This window comes from Betta splendens, chromosome 14, assembly GCF_900634795.4.
Source record: "Betta splendens chromosome 14, fBetSpl5.4, whole genome shotgun sequence".
Classification (NCBI taxonomy): domain Eukaryota; kingdom Metazoa; phylum Chordata; class Actinopteri; order Anabantiformes; family Osphronemidae; genus Betta; species Betta splendens.
Genome location: NC_040894.2, coordinates 8,414,844 through 8,436,585, shown reverse-complemented (window position 1 = coordinate 8,436,585; position 21,742 = coordinate 8,414,844). Strand labels below are relative to the sequence as shown.

The 21,742-nt window shown below is 49.8% G+C and overlaps 1 protein-coding gene across 4 annotated transcripts; it reads right to left on the bottom strand.

Moving 5' to 3' along the window:
- Positions 1-3,578: 3,578 nt before the first annotated feature.
- cxxc5a (CXXC finger protein 5a) lies at positions 3,579-19,196 on the bottom strand. 4 transcript variants are annotated; one of them, XM_029174123.3, is made up of 3 exons: positions 18,837-19,196; positions 11,707-12,712; positions 3,579-4,650 (listed from the first exon to the last, which is right to left on the bottom strand). In XM_029174123.3, exons 2-3 carry the CDS (start codon positions 12,499-12,501, stop codon positions 4,609-4,611), a joined length of 837 nt encoding a protein of 278 aa, XP_029029956.1. In that variant the 5' UTR covers positions 12,502-12,712; positions 18,837-19,196; the 3' UTR covers positions 3,579-4,608. The 4 variants fall into 4 exon arrangements, with proteins under 4 accessions (XP_029029956.1, XP_029029953.1, XP_029029954.1 ...); XM_029174120.3 differs by having other exon boundaries at positions 3,579-4,653; positions 18,837-19,195; XM_029174121.3 differs by lacking the exon at positions 18,837-19,196 and adding an exon at positions 18,225-18,326 and having other exon boundaries at positions 3,579-4,653.
- Positions 19,197-21,742: the final 2,546 nt, after the last annotated feature.

The following is a 21,742-nucleotide window of genomic DNA, read 5'->3' as shown; positions in this document are numbered from 1 at the left end:
TACGAGGGCGTGCGCGCGTGCGTGTGCGCGTAAGTGCGCGTGTGTGTTTGTGTGCGTGTGCGTGATGAGCCCAATAAAGTGTAAATGGAAGAAATGAATCCTCACAATTAATAGAACATATTTATTTATATTGGTGAAAGATAAGTTTAGTAAATTCCAGTTAACACTGTATGACACCTGCTTGCAGATCAAGAGTACTACACAATACATAAATTCATTATTAGGTAGATACTTCTATTATATTATATTATATTATATTATATTATATTATATTATATTATATTATATTATATTATATTATATTATATTATATTATATTATATTATATTATATTATATTACAGTAGATGTTGATTTCGCTTTTGTGAGCTTTTATTTTGTTGACAACTTCTTGAGCTTGACAATGGTTTGTGGGTTTTATCTGGCTGACTACAATCCAAGCGTATCTTGGCAGTGTGCAGCGCGGGGAGACGTCTCAGCCTGCTCAGACAAGCAGATGAATATTAAAGCGCTCCTTGTGAGCCCGATGCCGGGATGACCTTGTGCTCCTGCTTGACCCGAGCCGCCGCCTTTGGCTCGGGAGTTTAGTCGGATGGCGGAACCTGTTTGTGCAGAGCCCTAGAGGTGGCGCGGAGGAGAGAGAGGACGCGGATTGGCCGTACGCGTCGTTTCATGCAAAAAAAAAAAAAAAGCAGAAATATTTAGCAAGATCCCATTTCACACACAAACATGCAATCTGATCTTTTCCAACTCGATAAAAACGTTCCTGTTAGTTGACTTTCTTAATGGTAAAATGCCAGCTTCTTCAGCAAGTTCAGGTTTTCTAACCTTATACTGAGTCATTGCAAATGCATCAGATGGTGTTTTATGAGCTGTGCGACGCCGGTGGAAAGAGGCGCAGAATCACTTAAAGGTCCTCCTGAGCAGGGCCGACTTATAAATTGTGCTGATCCCGAGCAAATTCCTCCTGATGACGGTGCCCTCAGACGTCCCTGAAGCGCCGCTCGTTATCAATAATACATTCAAATCCTAGAAAGTGACGACAGCGTGGCCTGTGAGATGTAACACCCCCACCACCACCACCCTCCCCATCGCTCCATGAGTGACGTGCACCATAGTTTAGACCAGTAACCGCTGACTGCGCGTGCTGCTGTACGTGGCGTAACAGGAAGTTGTCCCACTGTTCCTCACGGCAACAGCCCGTAGAGCAGTAGTTCCACTGTAACAGGCGAAAACCCGGCGTGTTTTACAGTTAATAGTCAGCACTCACTGTGGAGCTGCAAGTTAAAAATGCTAAAGGTGAACAGCTTTCCACTAAACACAGATCGCCACCGGCTCGTGCTTTTAATGTAGTTGTACCGAAAGCACCTACAAAAACGCTCCTCTCTGATTCCATCTGCTCGGTGCTTGGGGTTAAAAAGGCGCCACCGACGTTGAGCTGAGAGCCCGGCGTGACTCTCACGGCGCCGGCTACAAAGTGTGTGTCCATTAAAGCCACATTTACAGCAGACGCCGCGTTTGACTGAACGCTGCGCTCACCTGGAGCCGCGTCAACAGCAGGTTTGACTAATTCTGCCTCCATAAGAAGTGAGAGTTTTCTTTCCATAGGATTTTTTTGAATCCTAATATGATCACAAGTCTCATGTTAATATGTGATAAAATTCTCATCAGTTGATGCTGTTTTCAATACAACGATGCAGCGTAAAGGCAGAGACGCGTTTCGCTGTGGTCCCATGACGATCACCTGACGTGTTTAATATTCACACCTCTGCAGCCTCCGGTCGGCAGCCGAGCGGAGTGGAAGCAGGGTCACTGCTGACTCCTCAGCTCCGTGTTCCCTCCCGCTAAGCTCGTGTCCTTCTTTCCGTTAGTCCCGTCTTACAAGCGCCACCCCCCCCCCCCCCCACCCCCCCGCTCTGTGACTGCGTCAGTTCCTGCTATCACCCCCCCTCACACACACACACACACACACACACACACACACACACACACACACACATACACACACATCCCCCCGCCCCCGTGCGACGGCAGCGGCGAGCGAGCCGAGAAGGGGCCGGGCCGAGCGCGGGGGGGGGGGGGGGGGGTCGGCGCTGGGATGGGGGGAAGGGCACGTCTGCTGGCAACGAGGGTGAGTAGATCAGCGCGGCTCAGTGTCTGCGAGGCGGCGATAAGATTCCAGGATTTTCCCAGTGTGACAGGCCCTGCTCGCTAAGCAGGCGAGGAGGCGCGAGGCCCCGCCGCCCGGACCCTCCCTCCCTCCCCCCTCCCCCCTCCCGCCCGCCGCCCGCTCCGCCTCGGCCGCACCTGCGGCCGCGCCCGGGCCGACGCGCGGCGCCGTTCTCCCGATTCACACGTTTCCACCCTCTCCGACAGCCCGCTCTCTCTTTCTCTCTCCTCTTTCTTTATCTCTGCCTCCCCAGCCCCCCCCTCTCCCCCTCTCCCTTGGATGGCAGGTCAGGCAGTGAGCTGTGCGGGCTCAGAGGAGGTAAGGACGCCACGGTGCACATTAATAATGAAAGGCCTCTGCCGCCCCCCCTTCCAGACACACACACACACACACAAACACACACGACTACACACACCTTCACACTCGGCGCACACACTCCCCCCATCGTCATGGCGATGGCACTAGCCCAGCACTGTCACCAGGGGGGAAACTGGGAATATAGCTCGGCTCTCCAGCCCTCCGCTCTCCAGGCTGATCACGAGCTCGTGCACACACGCGCCATACTGGGCCTTCCGCCGTGGATACGCGCTAATTAAAAAGGCTCAGCACCACGACTGCGGCAGAAATCTGCATCTCCTTCCCCACCTGGATATGAAAGGGGCGACGGCGGAGACGCGGGAGAGAACCAATCGCTGGGAAGCGGCACGTTGCAGGAAATGGAAATCCACTCTGGTGTCACAGACCCGAGGCAGCAGAATTCGTAATTGCGCCGAGACCCGCGTGAGATTAACCACATTTTAGGAAGTTTGAAATCAGCAGCGCATTCACTTATCCGCGTCTTCATCCAAACTCTGCTCCCTTCGACTCACGCCACGCGTAAACACTGGATTCGTGAGTCTGGAGGCGTCGCCTCCCGTCACTGATCCACGGCCATCAGTGAGTTTCTGTGTGTTTCCAGTCTGTAAATGTCAAAGGAGGTTGAATGTCACAAAGATTTTGGAGGAATAAATGACATTCGGGGTGAATTTCAGGTTTCATGCATTTTGAAGAAACACTGCAATCAAAATGGTTCTTAGTTAAACATCTTTTAAATAATTATTATTACATTTTAGCATAGCAGGGCTTCAGCAGTCACTCCACCATAGAAAGATATTACATAGGCAGCGAGAAATATCGCAGTCAAACCAAGGACATCGCTGTGATCCACAACTGCCAGATTTACTTTTAATGAGTTCTTCTTCGGTCGGAATCGTTTAGTTTGGTTCTCTCATGTCGTTCAATTAAAAAAAAGAAAATGGGAGCGTTTTTCAAATTTAGGGGAAACTTAAAGTCAATGTTCCTTTTTTGTCAAACCAGCGGTTTTTGAAAATAAAACATGCAAACAGACGAGTAGACAAACATCAGAACGGTCCGTTTTTGACACGAATACATGCATTCATTTTTATTCACAAAACCAGTCCAATTTCCTAAACGAATACAAAGATTGGTTATTTTTAAAAGCTGTAGCTATTCCAGCAACATAACAAAATCATGAAAATATAGCAAACAAACAAATAAAATAAAAAAAAATCTTGTCATCAGTGCGTTCAGTAGGGTAGACTCAGAGCAAGTGCTGTCTCTTAGTGCTATTGCCCTGAGCAGTATTGGCACATGCTCAGTAGGGCCACAGTAACATAAGGCTGCCAGTTTCACAAAAAGGAGGAGTTTGGGAAATGCAGAGGAGGGCTGATGGGGGAGTTTACAGTAGCGACGGCTGGGAGCGAGGGGCGTCTTCCACCTCCGGACGCCCGGGACGCTTTCGGGACCGTTTCCGTTTCATTTAAGACCCAAATCGTTGGCGTCACAATTTGAGACGCGTTCCTCTTGTGTCTCAAAAACAATCCAACAATCACTGATCTGTCAACGTAATGAATCACAAAGTAGACAAGGGTTTAAGTAACGTAACGGTGAAGAATTACAATAATGTTTGCCATTAGCCACTATTTTAAAATATAGCTGTAAATTTACATTCTCTACACAAGTACTGTATCTTTCCACACATGAACAACATTAACACCAAACACAGAAATTACTTGATTGTCCACACTCAGTCTGTCATTTCTGTTTCTGGCAATGAACAGTTCCATGTTTAAGAGACAGAAAATAAAAACCTGCTGGAAAGAAACGGACAAAAGGTACCAAAATGGAAACATAGAAAAGGGAATGAAAGTTGCCATAGATGCTTTTCTTTATGCTTCATTTTTGGTTCAAGGAATAAGTAGGTGCATCCATTACCCGATTGATTTTTTTTGTTCTGTTTTATTTTCCTTTTTGTCGTTTTTTTTTCCTATATATGTATTTGTTGCTTGTTTGTTTATTAGCCAGTGTCTGTTCCGGAGACAATCCAGGAGTTGGCATTGCACTTGATGGCAGAGCTTTGGGTCGGGAGGAGGAGGGATCCTACTGGAACCACCGGAATGCCGCTCCTGTAGGAAGCATCACCTTCTTGGAGAAACAGAAGACAGGAGGGAGGGGGAGAGGAGGGGGAGAGGGGGGAGGGAGGGGGTTTTAATGAAGATTCATCAACAAATAGGATCTTAAACCTTAAATGCAAACCAGTCAATGATCAATATTTGTAAGTGGCACAAGGATCAGGTCACATTTAGTATTTTTACCTCATCAACTATTTAAATGATTAATGTCAAAAAACTATGCAGCTAATTAATTCAGCACTTCTTCTGTTACAGCGTTCGCCAGTGTTTGTGAAATCTCTCCGTCCTACTTTGTCAGGCCCGTCAGCACCAGCACAGCGCCGGGCCTCGCACACAACCAGATCCACCGCATGTATTATTTAGCCGCCACACGCGCCGCTCTCCCGCACCGCCATCAATGCCGGTGCCGCCTTCGTCGGCCCCCACCGCCACCTCCGGTTCGCCCCGCGGGGCCCGATGGGCGGGGCCGGCCGGCGCCGAGCGGGTCCCCGGAGCCGCCGCGGCACCGGCAAAGTGCAGGTCCGCTCTGCAGCGCCGATCCCTGCGTCAGCCGGCTCTGCCCGCAGGAGCTCAGCAAACATTTATGCACCCACACACACTCTCTCACGCCAGACCAATATGTATTCAAGCGCAGTCACACACCTCCACACGCAGCGGCATGTTAACCGACACTCACAATACACCCCCGAAATCACACCACAGAGTGAGACTCTTAAACCCAAATTCTCATCCATGATGGATTCAGATCCACTTTTCCATCAGGACTTGACAGCAGAAGGTTTAATAATAGATCGCGCTCACACGCTCTAAGTGCAAACACAAACACACACACACCCAAGAATACGATCACACCTATGCAATAGCGTAGCCGCCATCAGGAGAAACAGGACTTTTCTCAGTGGGCCACTAAACAAATGAGTCTGGTGGCTCACTATGAAAAGCATGAAGCATCAGAGTGAGACAATGGAAGGGAGAGGGGAGACGGGGGCTGGTGTTCGGTGACCAGCGAGGTCTCAGCTAACCCAGACTGCTGCTGATGTGCTGGTATCCAAACCATCATTTACTGCATTTAAATGCAGGAGGAGCTGGCGAGTCCACAGCGGACGTCGGTTAAACAGGAGACCTGAGGAAAAGCAGCCTGGCCTTGTTTAGCAGGATAACGTTGGGCCTCATGCGTTCTGTGGGTTCATCACAAAACAGTACAACTGAACCTGAGGGAGAAATCTCCTCACTCACACCAGTCTGACCCGTTTAGAGGTTCCTGAAAGCACCAAATCAGTCATAAACCCTTCACATGCGCACGTAAAACACCATTTTATTAAAATCCTAATCAAATGTTAGCGTAATCAAATTGTCTTTGTCTCGTTGTGCACAGCTGCAGTGAAATCACCAGTTCCTCAACAAAGACTACTCAGAGGCAAACAGCCCATTAGTTCAGAGAAGTTTGTTTGAAACCAAAACAATACCAGCCCTAATTACTTTTCTGGTCCACTTAAACCATTCCTCTACCCTTGAATCAGCAGTACAGTGTTCCTTTGAATGCCATTGTTCATATGTGCACATAAAAGTGAGTGACAGCGGGGTTCATAGTCCACAGGTTTCATTTACTTTCATTTTGAAAGTGAACTCCCGCTGACAAAAATTAAACATTTTTGCTGCGGTGAGAAAGACTTCAACCGCGGTAATTACTCTGTGATCTGGGCCAAATATATCCGCTTTGTGTTTTATTTGTTCGAGCGACTCAATCTGGAGCAACCGGACGGCACGCGTGCGGCCGAGCGCCGGGTCGCATCCGCTCGCGTCTCGAAGGCTCTGCCTTTTCTTGCAGCGTGCAAACACGGCGGCGCAGCGACCGTCAAAGTGCTGCTGCAGCTATTTATGGCCCGCGTATTAAGTATCATTAACTCCATCTCTGATGACCTTTCTGCAGCACTCAGCTGTTAAGAAGATAGACGGGGGGTGGGGGGTGGGGGGGGGGTGGGGGGGGGCAACATCTGGCTCGGGCTGCCACAGATGTCAGGCCCTGGGAGGGGCTGCGCTGACCATGAGGTAATGTGTGGAAATATAAACAACACGGGCCCTTGATTGGACTGTAAATGCGATTTGCCTCATTATCAAACATGCGCAATCAATGTAAAATGGCAGCGGCGGCGGAACAGAAAAAGGCCATCCTTCACCGCCGCTGATTGCACGGGTTCCAACAGGCGGGATCTGTGGGTGTGAAGTGGCCAATCACTAAAATCGATGTGTTTTTCGAGCGGCGCGGGCGCATTTGTCTTAGCGTCGCACCGACAAGGGCCCCCCGAGATCCCGCGCCTTTTTCAGACTGTAGGTGTCACCGATGCAAAATTCCCGTCGACCACTTTAAGCCGCGATGAATCCGCGGCGTGCCCCCGGGCGTCCCCTCCGGGCGCTGCTTTCATGGCTCCATCGTCAGCTATTGTGAGGATTCCCTTATGGAAACCCGCATGAAAACAACCCCCTAAAAACACACACACACACACACACACACACACACACACACACACACACACACACACACACACACACACACACACACACACACACACACACACACACACAAACACACACACACACACACACACACACACACACACACACACAGCAGCAGCAGCAGCAGCTGACACAATGACCGCACAGCACCTCCACATCCAGTAGCTAGCGCATGTGGGCTGCAGCTCTGCCCTGTTATTCACGAGGAGCTGAGCAGTAAAACCTACAACAACTGAAGCGAAGCGCAAATGACCTCGAGTTGGCATCGGCGCTCGTGTTTGTCTGGCTGAGGGGATGAAGCGCCTTCCTAAGCCTGCTTTCCCCTCCGAGAGACTGCCATGATTGATATGTAAATACACCGATTCCTCTCGCTGGGCCGGCGCCTGCATCTCCAGCCACAGCGGGAACATCCACACGCGAAATCTCATCCATTAGTCCTATATTTGGTTAATTATATACGTGGGGGTCACTCGTCTGGAGAGGGAGGCGACCAATTCTGCTTTACTGCTCCATTCACATTCAGCGTGCGGATCTTCATTAAACGATTAATCATCGGGAAAAAGCGGAAATCACAGTTAGACAGAAGTCAGCGTGGCATCGGAATATTTTGTTTGCCGCCATATAAATATATAAAGGCTCCCATTTAAAAGGCTGCATTGAAGAAGAGATGAATCAATTATCAGAGTGGATTAATGAACACGCATTTGCAGCTTTAGTCATAAAGGTGATGCTGGTGATACCCTCAGAGTCTGATTCACACCCATGCATCCAGATACCTGCTATTATAAAAGATGATCTACGTAAAAATCTAAGTGTGAAACAACACAAAGACGTCACGTGTTGATGCCTAAATGCCGCTTTCCTGCAAAAGGACTAAATTAGCTGGAGAGTCTCTCTCCTTAATCCAGATATCTGTCCACAGTGAGAAGCTCCGGCCGCCTCGCCGACTTCTCTTTTGTCTTTCAGCCTTTTCTGTCCCCTCCAACTTGTCCCTCTGTCTGCCCAGCAACTTGCCCACACATCCATGTGTCTCAGTGTCAGTCTGCATGCCTGTCAGTTTGCATGAGCCTCTTCCATTGTGACTGTCTGGTGTACAGTGTCTGGGAGGCAGGAAAGACCAGGAGGGAACACACACACACGCGCACACACACACACACTCCCATAGAAACGCCTGGACGCCACTAGGACGCTCGCCACATATAAGCCCTGCATCTGCGCATAGCCAGGATATTTTGGACCAATATGTATCGGTCTATAAGTAGATTGTGACAAAACCTGTCTCAACCCATAATGTTTTCAAATATCACCCCCCCACACACATGTCCATGAATGTAGTACAGTGCCAAACAAGCAAAAAAAAAAAGGTGCGCTACAACTTCCTAACCCCGACTCGCCTTCATCCGCTCGGCGCTGAGCACCGTTGCAGAGACTGACACCACTGGAGGGGATTCAGACACGCAGCAGAAAGGAACTGCCTTCCCACTTATTTCGCTCAAATGTAGCATTCCCAGAATAAATCCAGACATCTTCAGCCAGTGAGCTATGAGGTGGCAAAGGCCTCAGCATGCTAACTCCCCCTCACTTGCCAATTTTATGCTCCTCTTTGAGCTGCCGTGAGCCTTCAATGGAAACCGTCAACACCCTTAAAATAAGCACGCCGCCGCCGCCGCCGCCGCCGCCGCCGCCGGACCGCGCTCGCGCGCCCGGGGCGCGAGCGTAACCTTTCGGAGCCGAGCGCCGCGAAATTAAGCCAAGAAATGTCCTCCGGGCTCGCGGGCGCACATCTGCGAGCGCACGCGGACGTGCCGCAGAGCAGCGGGAGCCATCTGACAGACTGACCCCGGCGCACGTGCCAAGCGAGACGCCGCGCTCCTTCGGAGACCGCGGGCGGCGCGGAGCAGACGGGGACGGGTCGCTCCGGTTCGGATCGGAGCCACGGCTGAGGCCTCGGCGAACCCGCAGAACCCCCGGCCCGAGTCCGCTCATGGAACCACCGCCGGCTCCCGCTTCTCCACTCGTTCTGCTGCAGCAGAACGTCCTCCTGACAAATCGCTCACGCGGATGACATCACGGTCACTGGCGGTGCAGCCCGGGCCGTATTCTCTGATCTAATCAACTAATCAACAAGAGCTGTTGACTTAATAACCAGGCCAACCGAGACAACTATTAGAGCTCTAATGGGAACTGTATGAGTATACGAGAACAAATTGGCAAAATTGAAAATATATATATATATAAACTGTACTGCTGTGGGAGCCCTGTACAGGAGGGAAAACTTAATTCTGTGCTGCAAATCGAATTTGGTGGGAAAAGTTACAGGTCGCTGGCGGATTCCTCCTCGCGGAGGAATAGTGGTCTCATGTCGAGTTCAAGTCCACTTAATAGCAGGTGTATTTTACAGCTTTTCATCGATTCAGCGATTTAAGCCGACGCTAAAGTTCCACGTGAAATCTAAATAAACTGTGTGTATTGTAGCACAATGTGCAAAAGATGCTGATGAGATGCTTGATGAGGCTAATCAACATCGCAGGGATCCTACGCGGATAGCGGTGATTTGAGCACAGCCGTCATCATCAACCTCACCATCATCATCGTCATCGTCGCCATGTTTTTTCTGGCTTCACCTGCCGTTCTGACGCGGCGCTGAACCCGAAGCTAGCGCGCGGCGCAGATGCGCGGGCCCCTGACGCAACCCGCCCCGATACGAGAGCAATTAGCTACAAGCGGAGTTTGACCTTTTCCCTTCTGATCTGAATACGAGCAAATTAGACCAGAGGCGCCAAATAAAATAACACGCACTGAAACACAAATAGTCAGATGTCGAGTTAAAGAAAAAAAAATAAAATGTGTAAAGCACTTTCACACGTATTAGTTTCATTTACAGTGAGCAAGGTGGCCACTGGCAGCGTGAGCAGACTGGGCCGACGCGAGCAGCAGGGCGACCTATATCAACATCGATACTCATGAATATTCAACGCCTCTTGGCTCTGGCATCGCTGGTGCGAACGACTGGTATTAGGCTAACTTGCCATGACAACATCGTTTTCTAATCATAAATTAAAATTAAATTCCTCTCTGTTGCAGGCAGCGAGTTGAGCCACCTACATAGCAAGCTGACACATTTCACCGTTGTGGTGAATCATCAGGGGAGACAAACGAAGCCTCTCATTAATTTGCAACCGAACAATACAACGCCGAAACGGCGGCGTGCTGATATTCACACGCATCAGTCTGATTTGCGGCAGGTGGAAAAAAAAATCTGCTCTTTTCAGGCACATGACTAGCTCATTAATCTTTTAAGTTACACAGTGTTCTGTTTAGTTTACTGCCAATCATGTGTTTGTTTGAATGTTCAAGCGTTTAATTAATCATCATTATGTATCAATTATGAATCAGATTATTAAAATTGGTTATTTTTGTCTGACTAACTCACTAATCTCAATCGTATGCGCTCACATTACATTAAAAATCCAAATTGCTAAATAAACAAACATTTCACTCTCAGAATGGTTTGAGAGTTGGTGAGCAGCGAAATATGAATGAATTAAAAACTCAGACAAAAAAATAAGCATTCCCCAATAAACTATCCCTTTAAGGAACATTTCTCAGTGGAACGCCGAGTTGGCACATGGGGCTGCAAGCCTACAAACATGAGGCTAAGCTGTCACAGCCAATCAACGTCAGAGAGAGAAAGAAGTGAAGCCATTAGCAGTTTGAAGCACAGATCCCGTTTAGGTCAATTAGACCAGAGGCCTCTCTGCCATGTCACGCTCACGCTGTGTTACATATCTGTCAATTTGTTATGTAACGCCCAAAGTGACACCATTATCCATCGATCACAAAAGTTTATTTCCTTTGAGATGGAACATCTGCTGAAATTGATTTTGTGATTGGCCGTTCTGTCGCCACAGCTGGGGTTAGTTAGGCCGCGGAGGGCGGCGGAGGCGGCGGCAGGAAGTTTGGGGGCCCGTTTAGACGAGCGGCAGTGTCACCGGAGAGAAGGACAGCGACAGAGCAGGGGAGGTGGAAGAGGGGGGGCTGACGGGGGGAGGGGGCTGTCGAATGTGCCTCGCTGACACCTGGTGCTCCAGATGACAGCTCTGTGGCCAGATGGACCTCGTTACGCGCGCACGTACGCAAGCATACCTACACATGTACGCTAACGGGTTCTTATACTTGAGAAGGACGCACGCGTGCGCAAACAGGAAGCAGGAAGTGCTCGTGCCGCGACGAGCGCTGACCGTTGGTTCGAGAGCTAGCCGTCCGACCTAGCGGCGGCGTGGGTGTGGTGGACAGATCAAAGGGACCCCGCAGAGCGTGCTCGCCCTGCACACACCCACTGCACTCCTCACCACCTGTCATTTCCCTGCATGTGGAGCCATCAGCCCCCCCGTTTCCCTTAAAGGGGAACGGAGTTCAAGCACCACACGACCTTCTCTGTGCTTTTAGATTAGTCATTAGGAGTTGCGAGGTCTCTCTAAACCGCTAGCATTTCAGTTTCTGCCATTTGTTTCCTTCCTTCCACTGCACACTACACCCACCCCCGTCTTACCTCCAGAGCAGCAGAGGGCTTCTTCTTCAGTTCCTCGCATTTGCGAAACTTGCAGATCTGGTGACCTGTTTTGCGGTTCCGGCAGCTGCTGCACTGCTCGCAGTTAATCCGCCGTCTGCACGGTGGGCACATGCCGCAACGTTTTCGCTTCTTTTTACCGGAGTTGATGGCGGAGGCCAGCTCACTTTGCACTGGGTACTCTGCCAGGCCGGCCATGTGTAGGGCGCTGTCCGCCAGAAACACTCCAGCCGGCGTCATGATGAAAAGCCCCGGGTTGAAGGGGAAGCCACCCCCTACTCCATATGGGAAGTCAACAGGACCACCTACGGCGTCCGTGACAGACGTACCCTCCAAGTCGCTAGCCCCCGAGCCTGCGTCTCCGCCGCCAACTCCCACTCCCATGCCCCCAGGCAGGAGCATGTGCTCCATACCGGCCCGCTTTAACAGTGCTGCTGCCTGGGCAAAGTGCAGCAGGCCGTTCTGTCCCTCCAAAACCTGTTCCAGGGTCCGGTCCAACTTGGCTGCTGTCAGTGCGGAGACGGTGGGCTGGGGCTGCGGAGGTGGCTGAGGCTTGGCCGAGTGGCTTTTAGTCTCACTACTGTCCGTGTGTCCATTGGTGGTGGCCGAGGAGACTGCTGTGTACTGGGAGAGGGTGCGGGAGTTCTTAAGGCTCTTGTTGAGGGGCGCGCTGATGATGCCACTGCGATTCCTTCGCTCGATCACAGGAGAGTCCTGATTGCAGCTACTCCGCTGCCGGTCCTCTGTCCGGCCCCCCGCCGACAGCCCGTTAGACATGGTCCAGAGTGTGTGTGCCTGGGTCGGGGACGAGGGTGGAAAGGGGGCAGGGGCGAGCGAGGAGGGGGAGCAGAGCCCTGTTCTGGTTCCGTTCCGTGCCCCGGTGAGCGTGGCGCCTCACCTCGATGGACCAATCAGCCGGTCGACAACAGAGAGGCCCCGGAGCCTTCTGCCCGCTCTACAGCTCAACCCTCATCCACGTTTCTGCCATCTGGAAAGTTTACACATGGAGAGAAGAAATGTGTGTAAGTCACTCATCAGTAATAGGACGCAAAAACACATGTCATTACTGACACACACGGGGCCCGTTACGTTGATCCTCCTCCTGCAGTCACGCTGCATCATTAGCTCGGTGTTCACTCTGCTTTAGCTTCGCCCCGTGCCTCTTAAGGTGCTAAAATCTCCCCACCGTTCGCCAGCTAATGGCCCGACGTGTCGTCTGATCCTGAGCAGGTATTGTGCGGCGCGTTTTGAGAGCGTTCTGACTCAAAACAGATGCTTTGTTCAGCCTGAAACGCCTCCACGAGAACAGCGAGGCAGAGGCAAACAGACAACGGCGACATTGTGCGCCGGGCGGCCAGAGTTACAGCTTGACAACAGCTCGGTGAAGCGGAGGAGCCGCAGATGCAGGTGAGACGCTGCTACGAGGGTCAAATGACGCTTATCCTGTATCATCCATTGTCTAAACACATCCAAAGAAGCTTTCAACACCTGTTTCAGATTTAAAGGTAAATATGTTTAGATTGGTTGAAGGTTTGGTTAAAATTTAAGGTAGAACCCAGGAAACCTTGATGAGTTGAGTCCCATGTTAAATTAAAAGTTACCCTAAAACAGTCGACGCTTTGATTCTCTCTCCGCTTCTTCTTTTTATACATCAATTTTCAAATCAAACTTCAGCGATTCCCGAGCGGTGAAGAAACACCGGCTCCCCGGGTGTCCGTCTGATTAGTTAGCGAAGAAAAGAAATTACGCCGTATGGAGCCTAATCTTGATACTCAAATCTAATAAAGTCGAATAATTAAGTTGTGGTGGAAAACTAAACAGCACCTTTAGCTTCTAGTTTGAAATTCTTTCCTCCAAGACAAACTGAAGCCAGAATCTTCGACGCAAGGCGCGTTTTTGTGTCCACTTCCATGAACACAAAATAACTTTTACAAACAGCCTAGAGATGTAAACTTGAGTCTTTTGTATTGTTCAGGGTTGAACATAGTTCCTTGTAACACTGTGCCCCCTGCTGAGAACAGACTTGAACCTACTACAAAAACAACTGCTCTATGTCCATTTGAACCTTTTCAAATCACAATAATTTGGTATGAATACACTGTACTGACAACAGGTTTGCAACTTATATTGGCTTCAGGTTGTGGTCTTGGAATTTTGTTTACTCTAAACACTTTTCAACCACCTGAAAATCTTATTAAGTCCTCACAATCAAAACTGTGGGTCTACATTAACTTTGAATTTCTTTTCATTTGAATTATTTTGGGTTTGTTTACGTCTAAAAGACCAGACCTGTGGTCAGCTGGTGAAGGCCTTGAAGAGGGTCGGCTGAGCCGGGAGACTGTCCACTAGACTGAGATGCAGGCAGCCACAAGATTCCTGTGACTGCTCATCTATGAAGAGGAAAACTATGGCGCTATTCTCCTGACCTGTCCATGTTCACAAACAAGCACACCACCTCCCACAGAAAAGCCGAGGAAATGGCCGGGCCGGTCCTTATAAGGGAAACAAAGGGAGAGGGAGGGTGAGAGGATGGGGGGGGGGGGCTGTGTGTGGAAATTGGAAGGCCAGAATTAGTGGGAGGTAAAGCTTCAAAGGCAAGAGCACAGCCCCCACATTCTCACCAGCTCAGGGGGATGTGGCGCCAGTGAACCAGAGCCAGCTCTGCAGCCCCTCAGCCCCATAGTTTCAGTTTCTCCCACTACAGCACCGACCAGGGTCCGGTTTCCCAAACGCATCCCCGCGCTAATGCATCTCTGCTCAGCTGTGCTCCGACGTGCCCCAGCATCAGCGGCGCAGCCTTTACTCTAGACACTTTGTTTCTGTAAGAGATGATTATTCTGTTAGACTTAATGTGTCAGTCGAGCGCCGCGGCAGATGTGCATTCAACGTTTTGGGGGAGCTACTGTACGGCGGCATTATTCCTCCATTAATCACGGCCTGGGAGAATATCCAGCTCTGATCCAACCGCTTCATCAAGGATCTAAATGCAGTAAATGTGCTAACAGACTCGAGTATTCCACATAATTAATGAATTGGCACATTATCAATAGCCAGACTAAACGAGTTCTCAAGTCGACTACAAAGTGACTAAAGTTGGCAAATCGCGCCTCGTGAAGACTGTTTCAAAAATATCACTGATCGCCTGAAAGCGGGATCATTCAAGCCGAGCCAAGGCGCCGCTGACCTGCTGATGACACCGCGCTGCTTAAGACGCGTCTAAATGGAAGCGGCGCGTGATTCAGGCGCCGCTCCTTCAACGCGACGATGATGTCGATGGGAGGGACGTGACAGGAAGCACAACACAAACGGCGACCCGGCGACACCCAGGCGTCACTCAGGTGTTAATATTTGGGAATGTTTTTTGCGTTAACATTGTGTTTCTGTGACGACAACGACCACCACCTGTATTCAGATTTGTGTGTGTGTGTGTGTGTGTGTGTGTGTGTGTGTGTGTGTGTGTGTGTGTGTGTGCACGCGTTGCGTAACAAATGACAGCACAGGAACCTATTTTAGCCTGGCACTCAGTCTCTGCGCGCGTCTGCCTTCCACCCCACTGACCTGATGACCTATCAGTCACACTCTTTCCATCATCATCAACCCCGAGCATGTCATTTAGTCCTCGGCTAATCGCGCTCCTCCGTCTCCGGCGTCATGGGTCTTCAGATTCCTTGGCCGAATTATTTACAGACAAACTTTCTGTCCTGACGTGAACTGCCAGCGAAACCAGAGGCCCGGTTTGCCCATTAGGCATGTTTATCCAGCTTCCTGTGATGTTATGGAATTAATGCTAAGGTATATAATAAAGTCTTTCGCCTCAGGTTTCGCTGAATTGGCCCGACAAGTGCGGGATAATTAGTCGTCACATATTGCGAGCCATTAGAGTCCCATTTCATGCACCTCTCAGCATAAAACAGCGTCGCTACCAGGGCTCCTTTTGTTGCCGTCAGTGGAACCGCACGCGGGCCGAGCTTCCTGGGATTAACAGGCTGTGGTCGAGATCAGGACACAAACGTAGAAAATGATCAGCTACACGTGTGAAGCTTTTTTTTTCCCACTAAAAGTCAACTCAGACCTCACAGGCCTGGTTCCCCTCACGTCTGACCGTCATTACTGGCAGAATTGGGTTTGTTTGGATTTTACACTTTAAGCAAAAAAAATCCCAGTAGTGGGGAATTATGTCAACTTTAACGGTCAATAAATCAAACTGACTGAAGTTGACAGAGTGTCTGAGGAGAAGCGACGCCTGAGGGGGAATAACACACAAAGCTCTTAATTTGATTATAAATGCTGCTGTAAAGATAAGTAGTGAAAACACTGGCATTAATTAGACGCTGCTTTGTTGAATCACCTGTCACTGAGGTTGTTGGACACGATCGGGGCACTTTGCGTATGAACTGTGATTAATGAATCGACTAATAATTGCAATAATTAACCGTAATGTATTGGTCATTTTGGAAAAACTCTGCTTCTGCTGTTTCACCATTAGTTCCTTAAAGCATCATCTGACTATGGATTCCTGTGCTTCTACACAATAATAACACTCTGGGTGACATTTATTCACTTTCCTGCTGAGATTTAGATCTTTGTATTGATGTTACTGGTGTCTGTATCTTATGAAGCAGTCAGCAGGTGATTTGCCAACATAAGCATAAACTTAACGCCTGGAAATCACAAATTAACACGTTATGTAGTTTAATCTGCAGACTAACACAACAATTTGTCGTTTGACACGGGCTTAGGTGCCGAACTCTTGCTTGGTCAAGACCAGTTGCCAGGCAACGAGTTGAGACTCCAGGAAGTTACTGGTCCTGGCCAAGCAATAGTGACGGCTAATTGTCTTTGTGGCAGCTGCGAGCGGACATGAGTGATGCCGCCTCAACATAAACACAGAGACTCAGCGAATTTCATGACAGACGACAAACTCTTCCCCTTTAACCCATGTGGTCGCTGCGCCTCCGGTACCAGTACCTGGACCAGAGCGGTAGCTCATCTGAACACGGATCCAAATCACAGCACGGCCGTTTAAAAGCCTTCAAATGCCCCCAAAAAGTTGAGAGCATGAATCGCGGCCTGCTTCGGGTGGAACATTGACTAAACGCCGGTTAAAGAAGCAGCACTTTGCAGATCATCCATTAACAGAAGTGAAAAGGAAGCGCACCTCCTGACGGACAGCGACTATGCTGTCAGCAGAGCACGAACGCTGGATTTACCACTTTCTCCCTCTCCCTCCAGTAAATCCCAACTTCACCACTTCCCTGTGTGTTTAAAAGAGTCTAGTGGCCTGATGCACAGTAGCCACATCACTGACACTGATGACTGATGTGTTTGTTCAGTAACTGCCTACTTTAATCAATCTACTATAGAGCGAAGCATTTAGTGCCCATGTGTTTGTGTTTACTATTGTTTGGGGACTGAGCAGGAAGCTTCCTGTCACTTGCTGCTTCCATATTTAAGGCGCATACTGGGTGCCCATCTGATTTTAGTGGCTGGGGTCATTTATGAGTTCTGTGAAAGGCATAAATATTTTATTTAGTTTGGGGATGTGATGTCCCAGCGGCATAAAAAGGCTGTTGATGCACGTCCGCTTCATTAAAACGCAAATCCTGAAATATTCACACGCCCCTAATTGAAGTCACGGCGCAGCCTTGCGCTCGGCCGCCGTTAAACTGTCAGGTGCACGTGTCCATATGTGACTCACGCGCGTAACTACCGAATAAGTTTCCTCCACTGACGTCACCGCATGCGCAGGTGCCAGGTAATAGCGGTCGGCTGTTTCAACGGAGGTGGGAAAAGTGCTGTCAGATTTCCTGAGGCGTTCGGTCGGCCACAAACTCCGGAGCAGCTGACGACACCTCCACAGACGCGTGAACAGCCTACTTAATGCGTTCAGCCAATGCGCGATGCAAATGCGCCCCCCCCCCCCGCTCATCCCCCCTCTCCTCCCCTCCTCCCCATCCTTCCCCTTTTCCAGACGCGCCGCCGCCGGACTCTGTACTTACGTCTAGATACACATTCTCTATTCCTCCCACCTCCTGTCGGCTGACGCGTGCGCTCGCGCGCACTCACACACACACGCGCGCGCGCGCGCGCAGAGGGAGAGGAAGTTAAAAAGCCTGGTGACAATAATTAGACTCAAGGCTTCATCCATTGTCCATAACCTGCTGCGTCTTGTTCTCCCTAATTAGGCTGTGCACACAAAAAGTTAGAGAAGAAAAACAACCGCGACGCTCCCACTGTGACTTCAAATTATTCGCAAACATATGGAGCGAAACTCGTGGAGGATAGCGAGGGGTGACAATAAATCTCCGGGCATCACGGTGAGCGCTACCTGGAAACTTCCCTATGGAGCCCGGCGAGCAAGGAGACGAGGGCGAGTCTAACGAATGCGGCTCCTCGATTTGGAAAGCAGATTATTTCTCCCTTGTTATAGAGACGAGGACGCCGTGACACCTGTTTACTAGTTTGTTTGCAGACCGACAGCTGATTAAACAGAAAGTTACCCATTCGGACGCGCCGATCAGAAACAGCATGCTGCCACATATGATCCGACTCCGAGGCGCATCGATAATTCTTTTCATTAACCGGCCGCGTCTAGTTTAGCGCCTATCGTTAACAGCTGATTCACAACGAGCTGGGCTTTTAGTTCCGTCGGTGCCGATTCGTATCAGCCCCGGCGCCCACTTATTAAATAAAGACATATTAGGATTGTTCTCTATATTAAAAAAACAACAAAGCAGCGTGTACAATGCCACGTTCTTCCCAGAAGAGCGCTGAAGCATCACTATCGATCCAGGCGCTGATGGCTTTATAAGCCTCGTTATTCCGTTTAAGAATAAATTAGTGACTATAACTGGCTTTTGTCTGGACTCAGCGGTCCATCGGCACGGTGCTTTATCCGCGGTGCCAGCGTACGCTCCCGCAGCCGCACGTTCGAGGATATAAGCTGGAGAAGAGCCCCGGTTAACCGCCGCTATAACTTGATCTTATAGACAGATGACATCCCAACTTTCAGCAGACTTTAACAAAGTATGATTCTCCCACCCTGGTCCTCCTCCCTCCCCTTCCATGTATCTGCATATTTGCAAACACGGGCCCATTTTATTCGCACCTACCAAAGCAGATCCAAGCGGAGGGGAGGGCTCCCACAGTCCGAGCGGTCCGTCTCTCTCAGCCTGCCGCGCAGAATGGTGACAAAAAAAGAAAAGGGGCAGTAAAAGGCTTATTCTCCGGGAACACAATCCTACAGAGTGTCCGTCTGTTAGTGGCAAATGTGGAAAAGAAAAACAATATTCGCCGCCAGTTCTTTTCGGAAAAGCGTACTTTCTCAGAGGCTGAACGCGTGGGTTCCCCCAGCTTTCTCGGTCCTCGCAATCCCACCTCTACATCCCCGCTTGCAGAGAGGAACATGCAAACACATTTCATAGATTTTTGGAGCGTCGCGGAAAAAGCGAAGTGGACTTCTCCGCCTCAGCCGAGGCGCGCGCGCACCCGCGCGCGCGCCTCGGCTGAGGCAATAATAGACGGAGGGAGGCTGTAGGGTTCAATGTGATATCAGGACAGCTGGGCAGAGCGGTGGCGGTTCCGAGTACAAGTGTGGGCTGCCAGAAGAAGCCCAGCGGGTTTTTATCAGCTCGTATAATTAATTCTAAAGGGGAAATAATAAGGAGTTTAGGAGAAAATACGTATCCAGATTGTAATCAGTCCTAATAATATAATTATCGGCTTAAATTCTAGGAGATTTACAGATAAATGTCTACGTATTATTACTGATTCGTGACACTTCTAGGTGATTCTATGATTTATTTTAAGGAGTGACCTCTTTGCGATAGTAGACCTCCAGCAGGTGAACTCAAGTCACCCATCTATGTATTTCGAGAGCTGAGGTAATCCACCATGCGAGGCTGACTGAAATCAAGCCGGCGGCTCCTCGTCCCGCTCCGACGATCCACTCCGCGTCTTCCGGGCGCCCTGTCTGCTGGCAGGCGGCCAACCCAAGTGTGTGGAAATGACACCGCCAGGGCGGCAGAGATTTTCCTTCATTTCTCTCCTTCCCGATCGCAGACTGGCTGACATTGGCTAGAAAGTGGAGCAGCTCGTCAGGGACAATCAATGCGAATCGATCGAGCTGTGCGGTTGAGGCTCCAGAGCTGGAAAATATCGCGGCAGCTAAAGCGAGAGAGAGGGAGAGGAGCGGTTGTTCTACCGAACGGTGCCAGTAGCCGACCGAGCTCCCTGCAAACAAATATGCTCCAGCTCCCATAAACATAACACTCACTTAGTAAATACTAAATTGAAAACCCACCGAATGCGTATTTACGCACGGAACCCGTGACCCAAACCGCAAATATATTAACTCAAATAAGTTTAAAAAATATTTCCTTTTATGCAAAAAATAAAAACTCGCCACTGGAAACTTGTCAAAACTGTCACTAATCAAGAAGCTGATAGCAGATCAAAATATCTTTGCGTATTCTTTATTGTGATAAGCTTAGAAGACGCGTATTAAAAAATATATAACCAATTTCGTTTTTTCCCACAAATGTGCAAACCTATAGTTAACCGTCGGCCAATCCTGTGGATGTGGAGTTAAAGAAATAATAGCTGAGGTTGTGATGGGCTAAATGTGGCACTGGGCAGAAGTCGCCTGCTTCAAACCCCCTCTCACAGGTTTTTGGTTGACCTTCTAAAGTCCTCTATTACTGGTTACCTTGTGAGGAATATTATATGGTACGTGTCTGTGTTAGGTTGAAAAGAGGGTCAGAGCACGAGAGAGTAGGACAGTCATGCTTGGATGGATGGGTAGGAGGGAGCAGCAAGCTGTGACTCTTGGACATGTTCTGGTGGGTGCACTGAACCCCGGAGGCTGCAGCCACACTCGGCTCTTTGTTGTTTTCCTTCTGCGCAGGGAGGCAGGGTACTTTCCTGGAGCCGGGGAGGAGGATTAACGTTGCGTGGCCTCCATCCCCAGCTGCACACATGACCAGCACCGTGGGACAGCACCAACCCCCCCCCCCCGAAGATGGCCCGGGCGGAGGTGCGTCCGCGGCCCGTTCTGGGGGAATGTCGCAATCCCTGTTAACCCTCCCGAATCATCACTGCAGCAGTCTTTCAACCCCCCCCCCCCCCCCCCCCCCTTTATTTCTGGGAGTTCGGCCTCTTGAACTGCTCCTTTGCACAGTGTCCCTCCCGGCTGACGCTTAGAAACGTTCCACTGTTCGCCAGCACAGACGGAGGCATTCAGCCGCGATGCCCCGTCCTTATCAGCGTCGATACGTGAACCCCCCCCCCCCCCGGGGTGCGGGATAAAATTGAGAAAAAAAATCAACCCGTGCTGCGTCGACGCGAGCACGTGCGAGGCGCGGCGGCCGCCGGCCGATGACTGGGTCCAGGTGATGTCACTTCCTGTTGAATGCCAAACGTCGTTTGTCACCAAAATTAAGCAGCTGTAGGTGTGGAGAGTTCCAGATGCTGTTTCCTTCCGTCTCCCCAGCAAATCTAATCATTCGAATTGTTTTTTAGACACAAACATCTCTCAAAATGTCACTAAGTGTGCGGCTACAAAACTCTAAATAAAGTAAACATGCTAACTTCCTGCTATTGGACAAAAATTTACCTTAAAGTCTGCCTGATTATAACTAATTCTCTAAATCTCGTCTAAATCCTGCTTAAATCTCGTACAGGGTGTGATATATGGAAACTGTTGCAATAATATTGGCTGAGGTGAATTGTCAGGCTTTACAAGCAAAGGCCTGTCCCCGACTGCATTATAACGTATTATGATTTAGTTGATGGCCAGTGGACGCACAAGTAAATGACTTTGGTCTAAGAGTGTGGACAAAGCAGCTGGATGAGCCACAGCTGGACTGGAGCCACGTGTGGAGCCCTCACACCAGCAAAAACACCTTCTAGACCTTCTAGGCGCCTCCTCCATTTGGTTTGTACTCTTTTCTGCCGTTATTATCATTGTGCATGGAGCACGATCCAGTATTTAGTTCTAATACTGAGCAGACAACGGGAG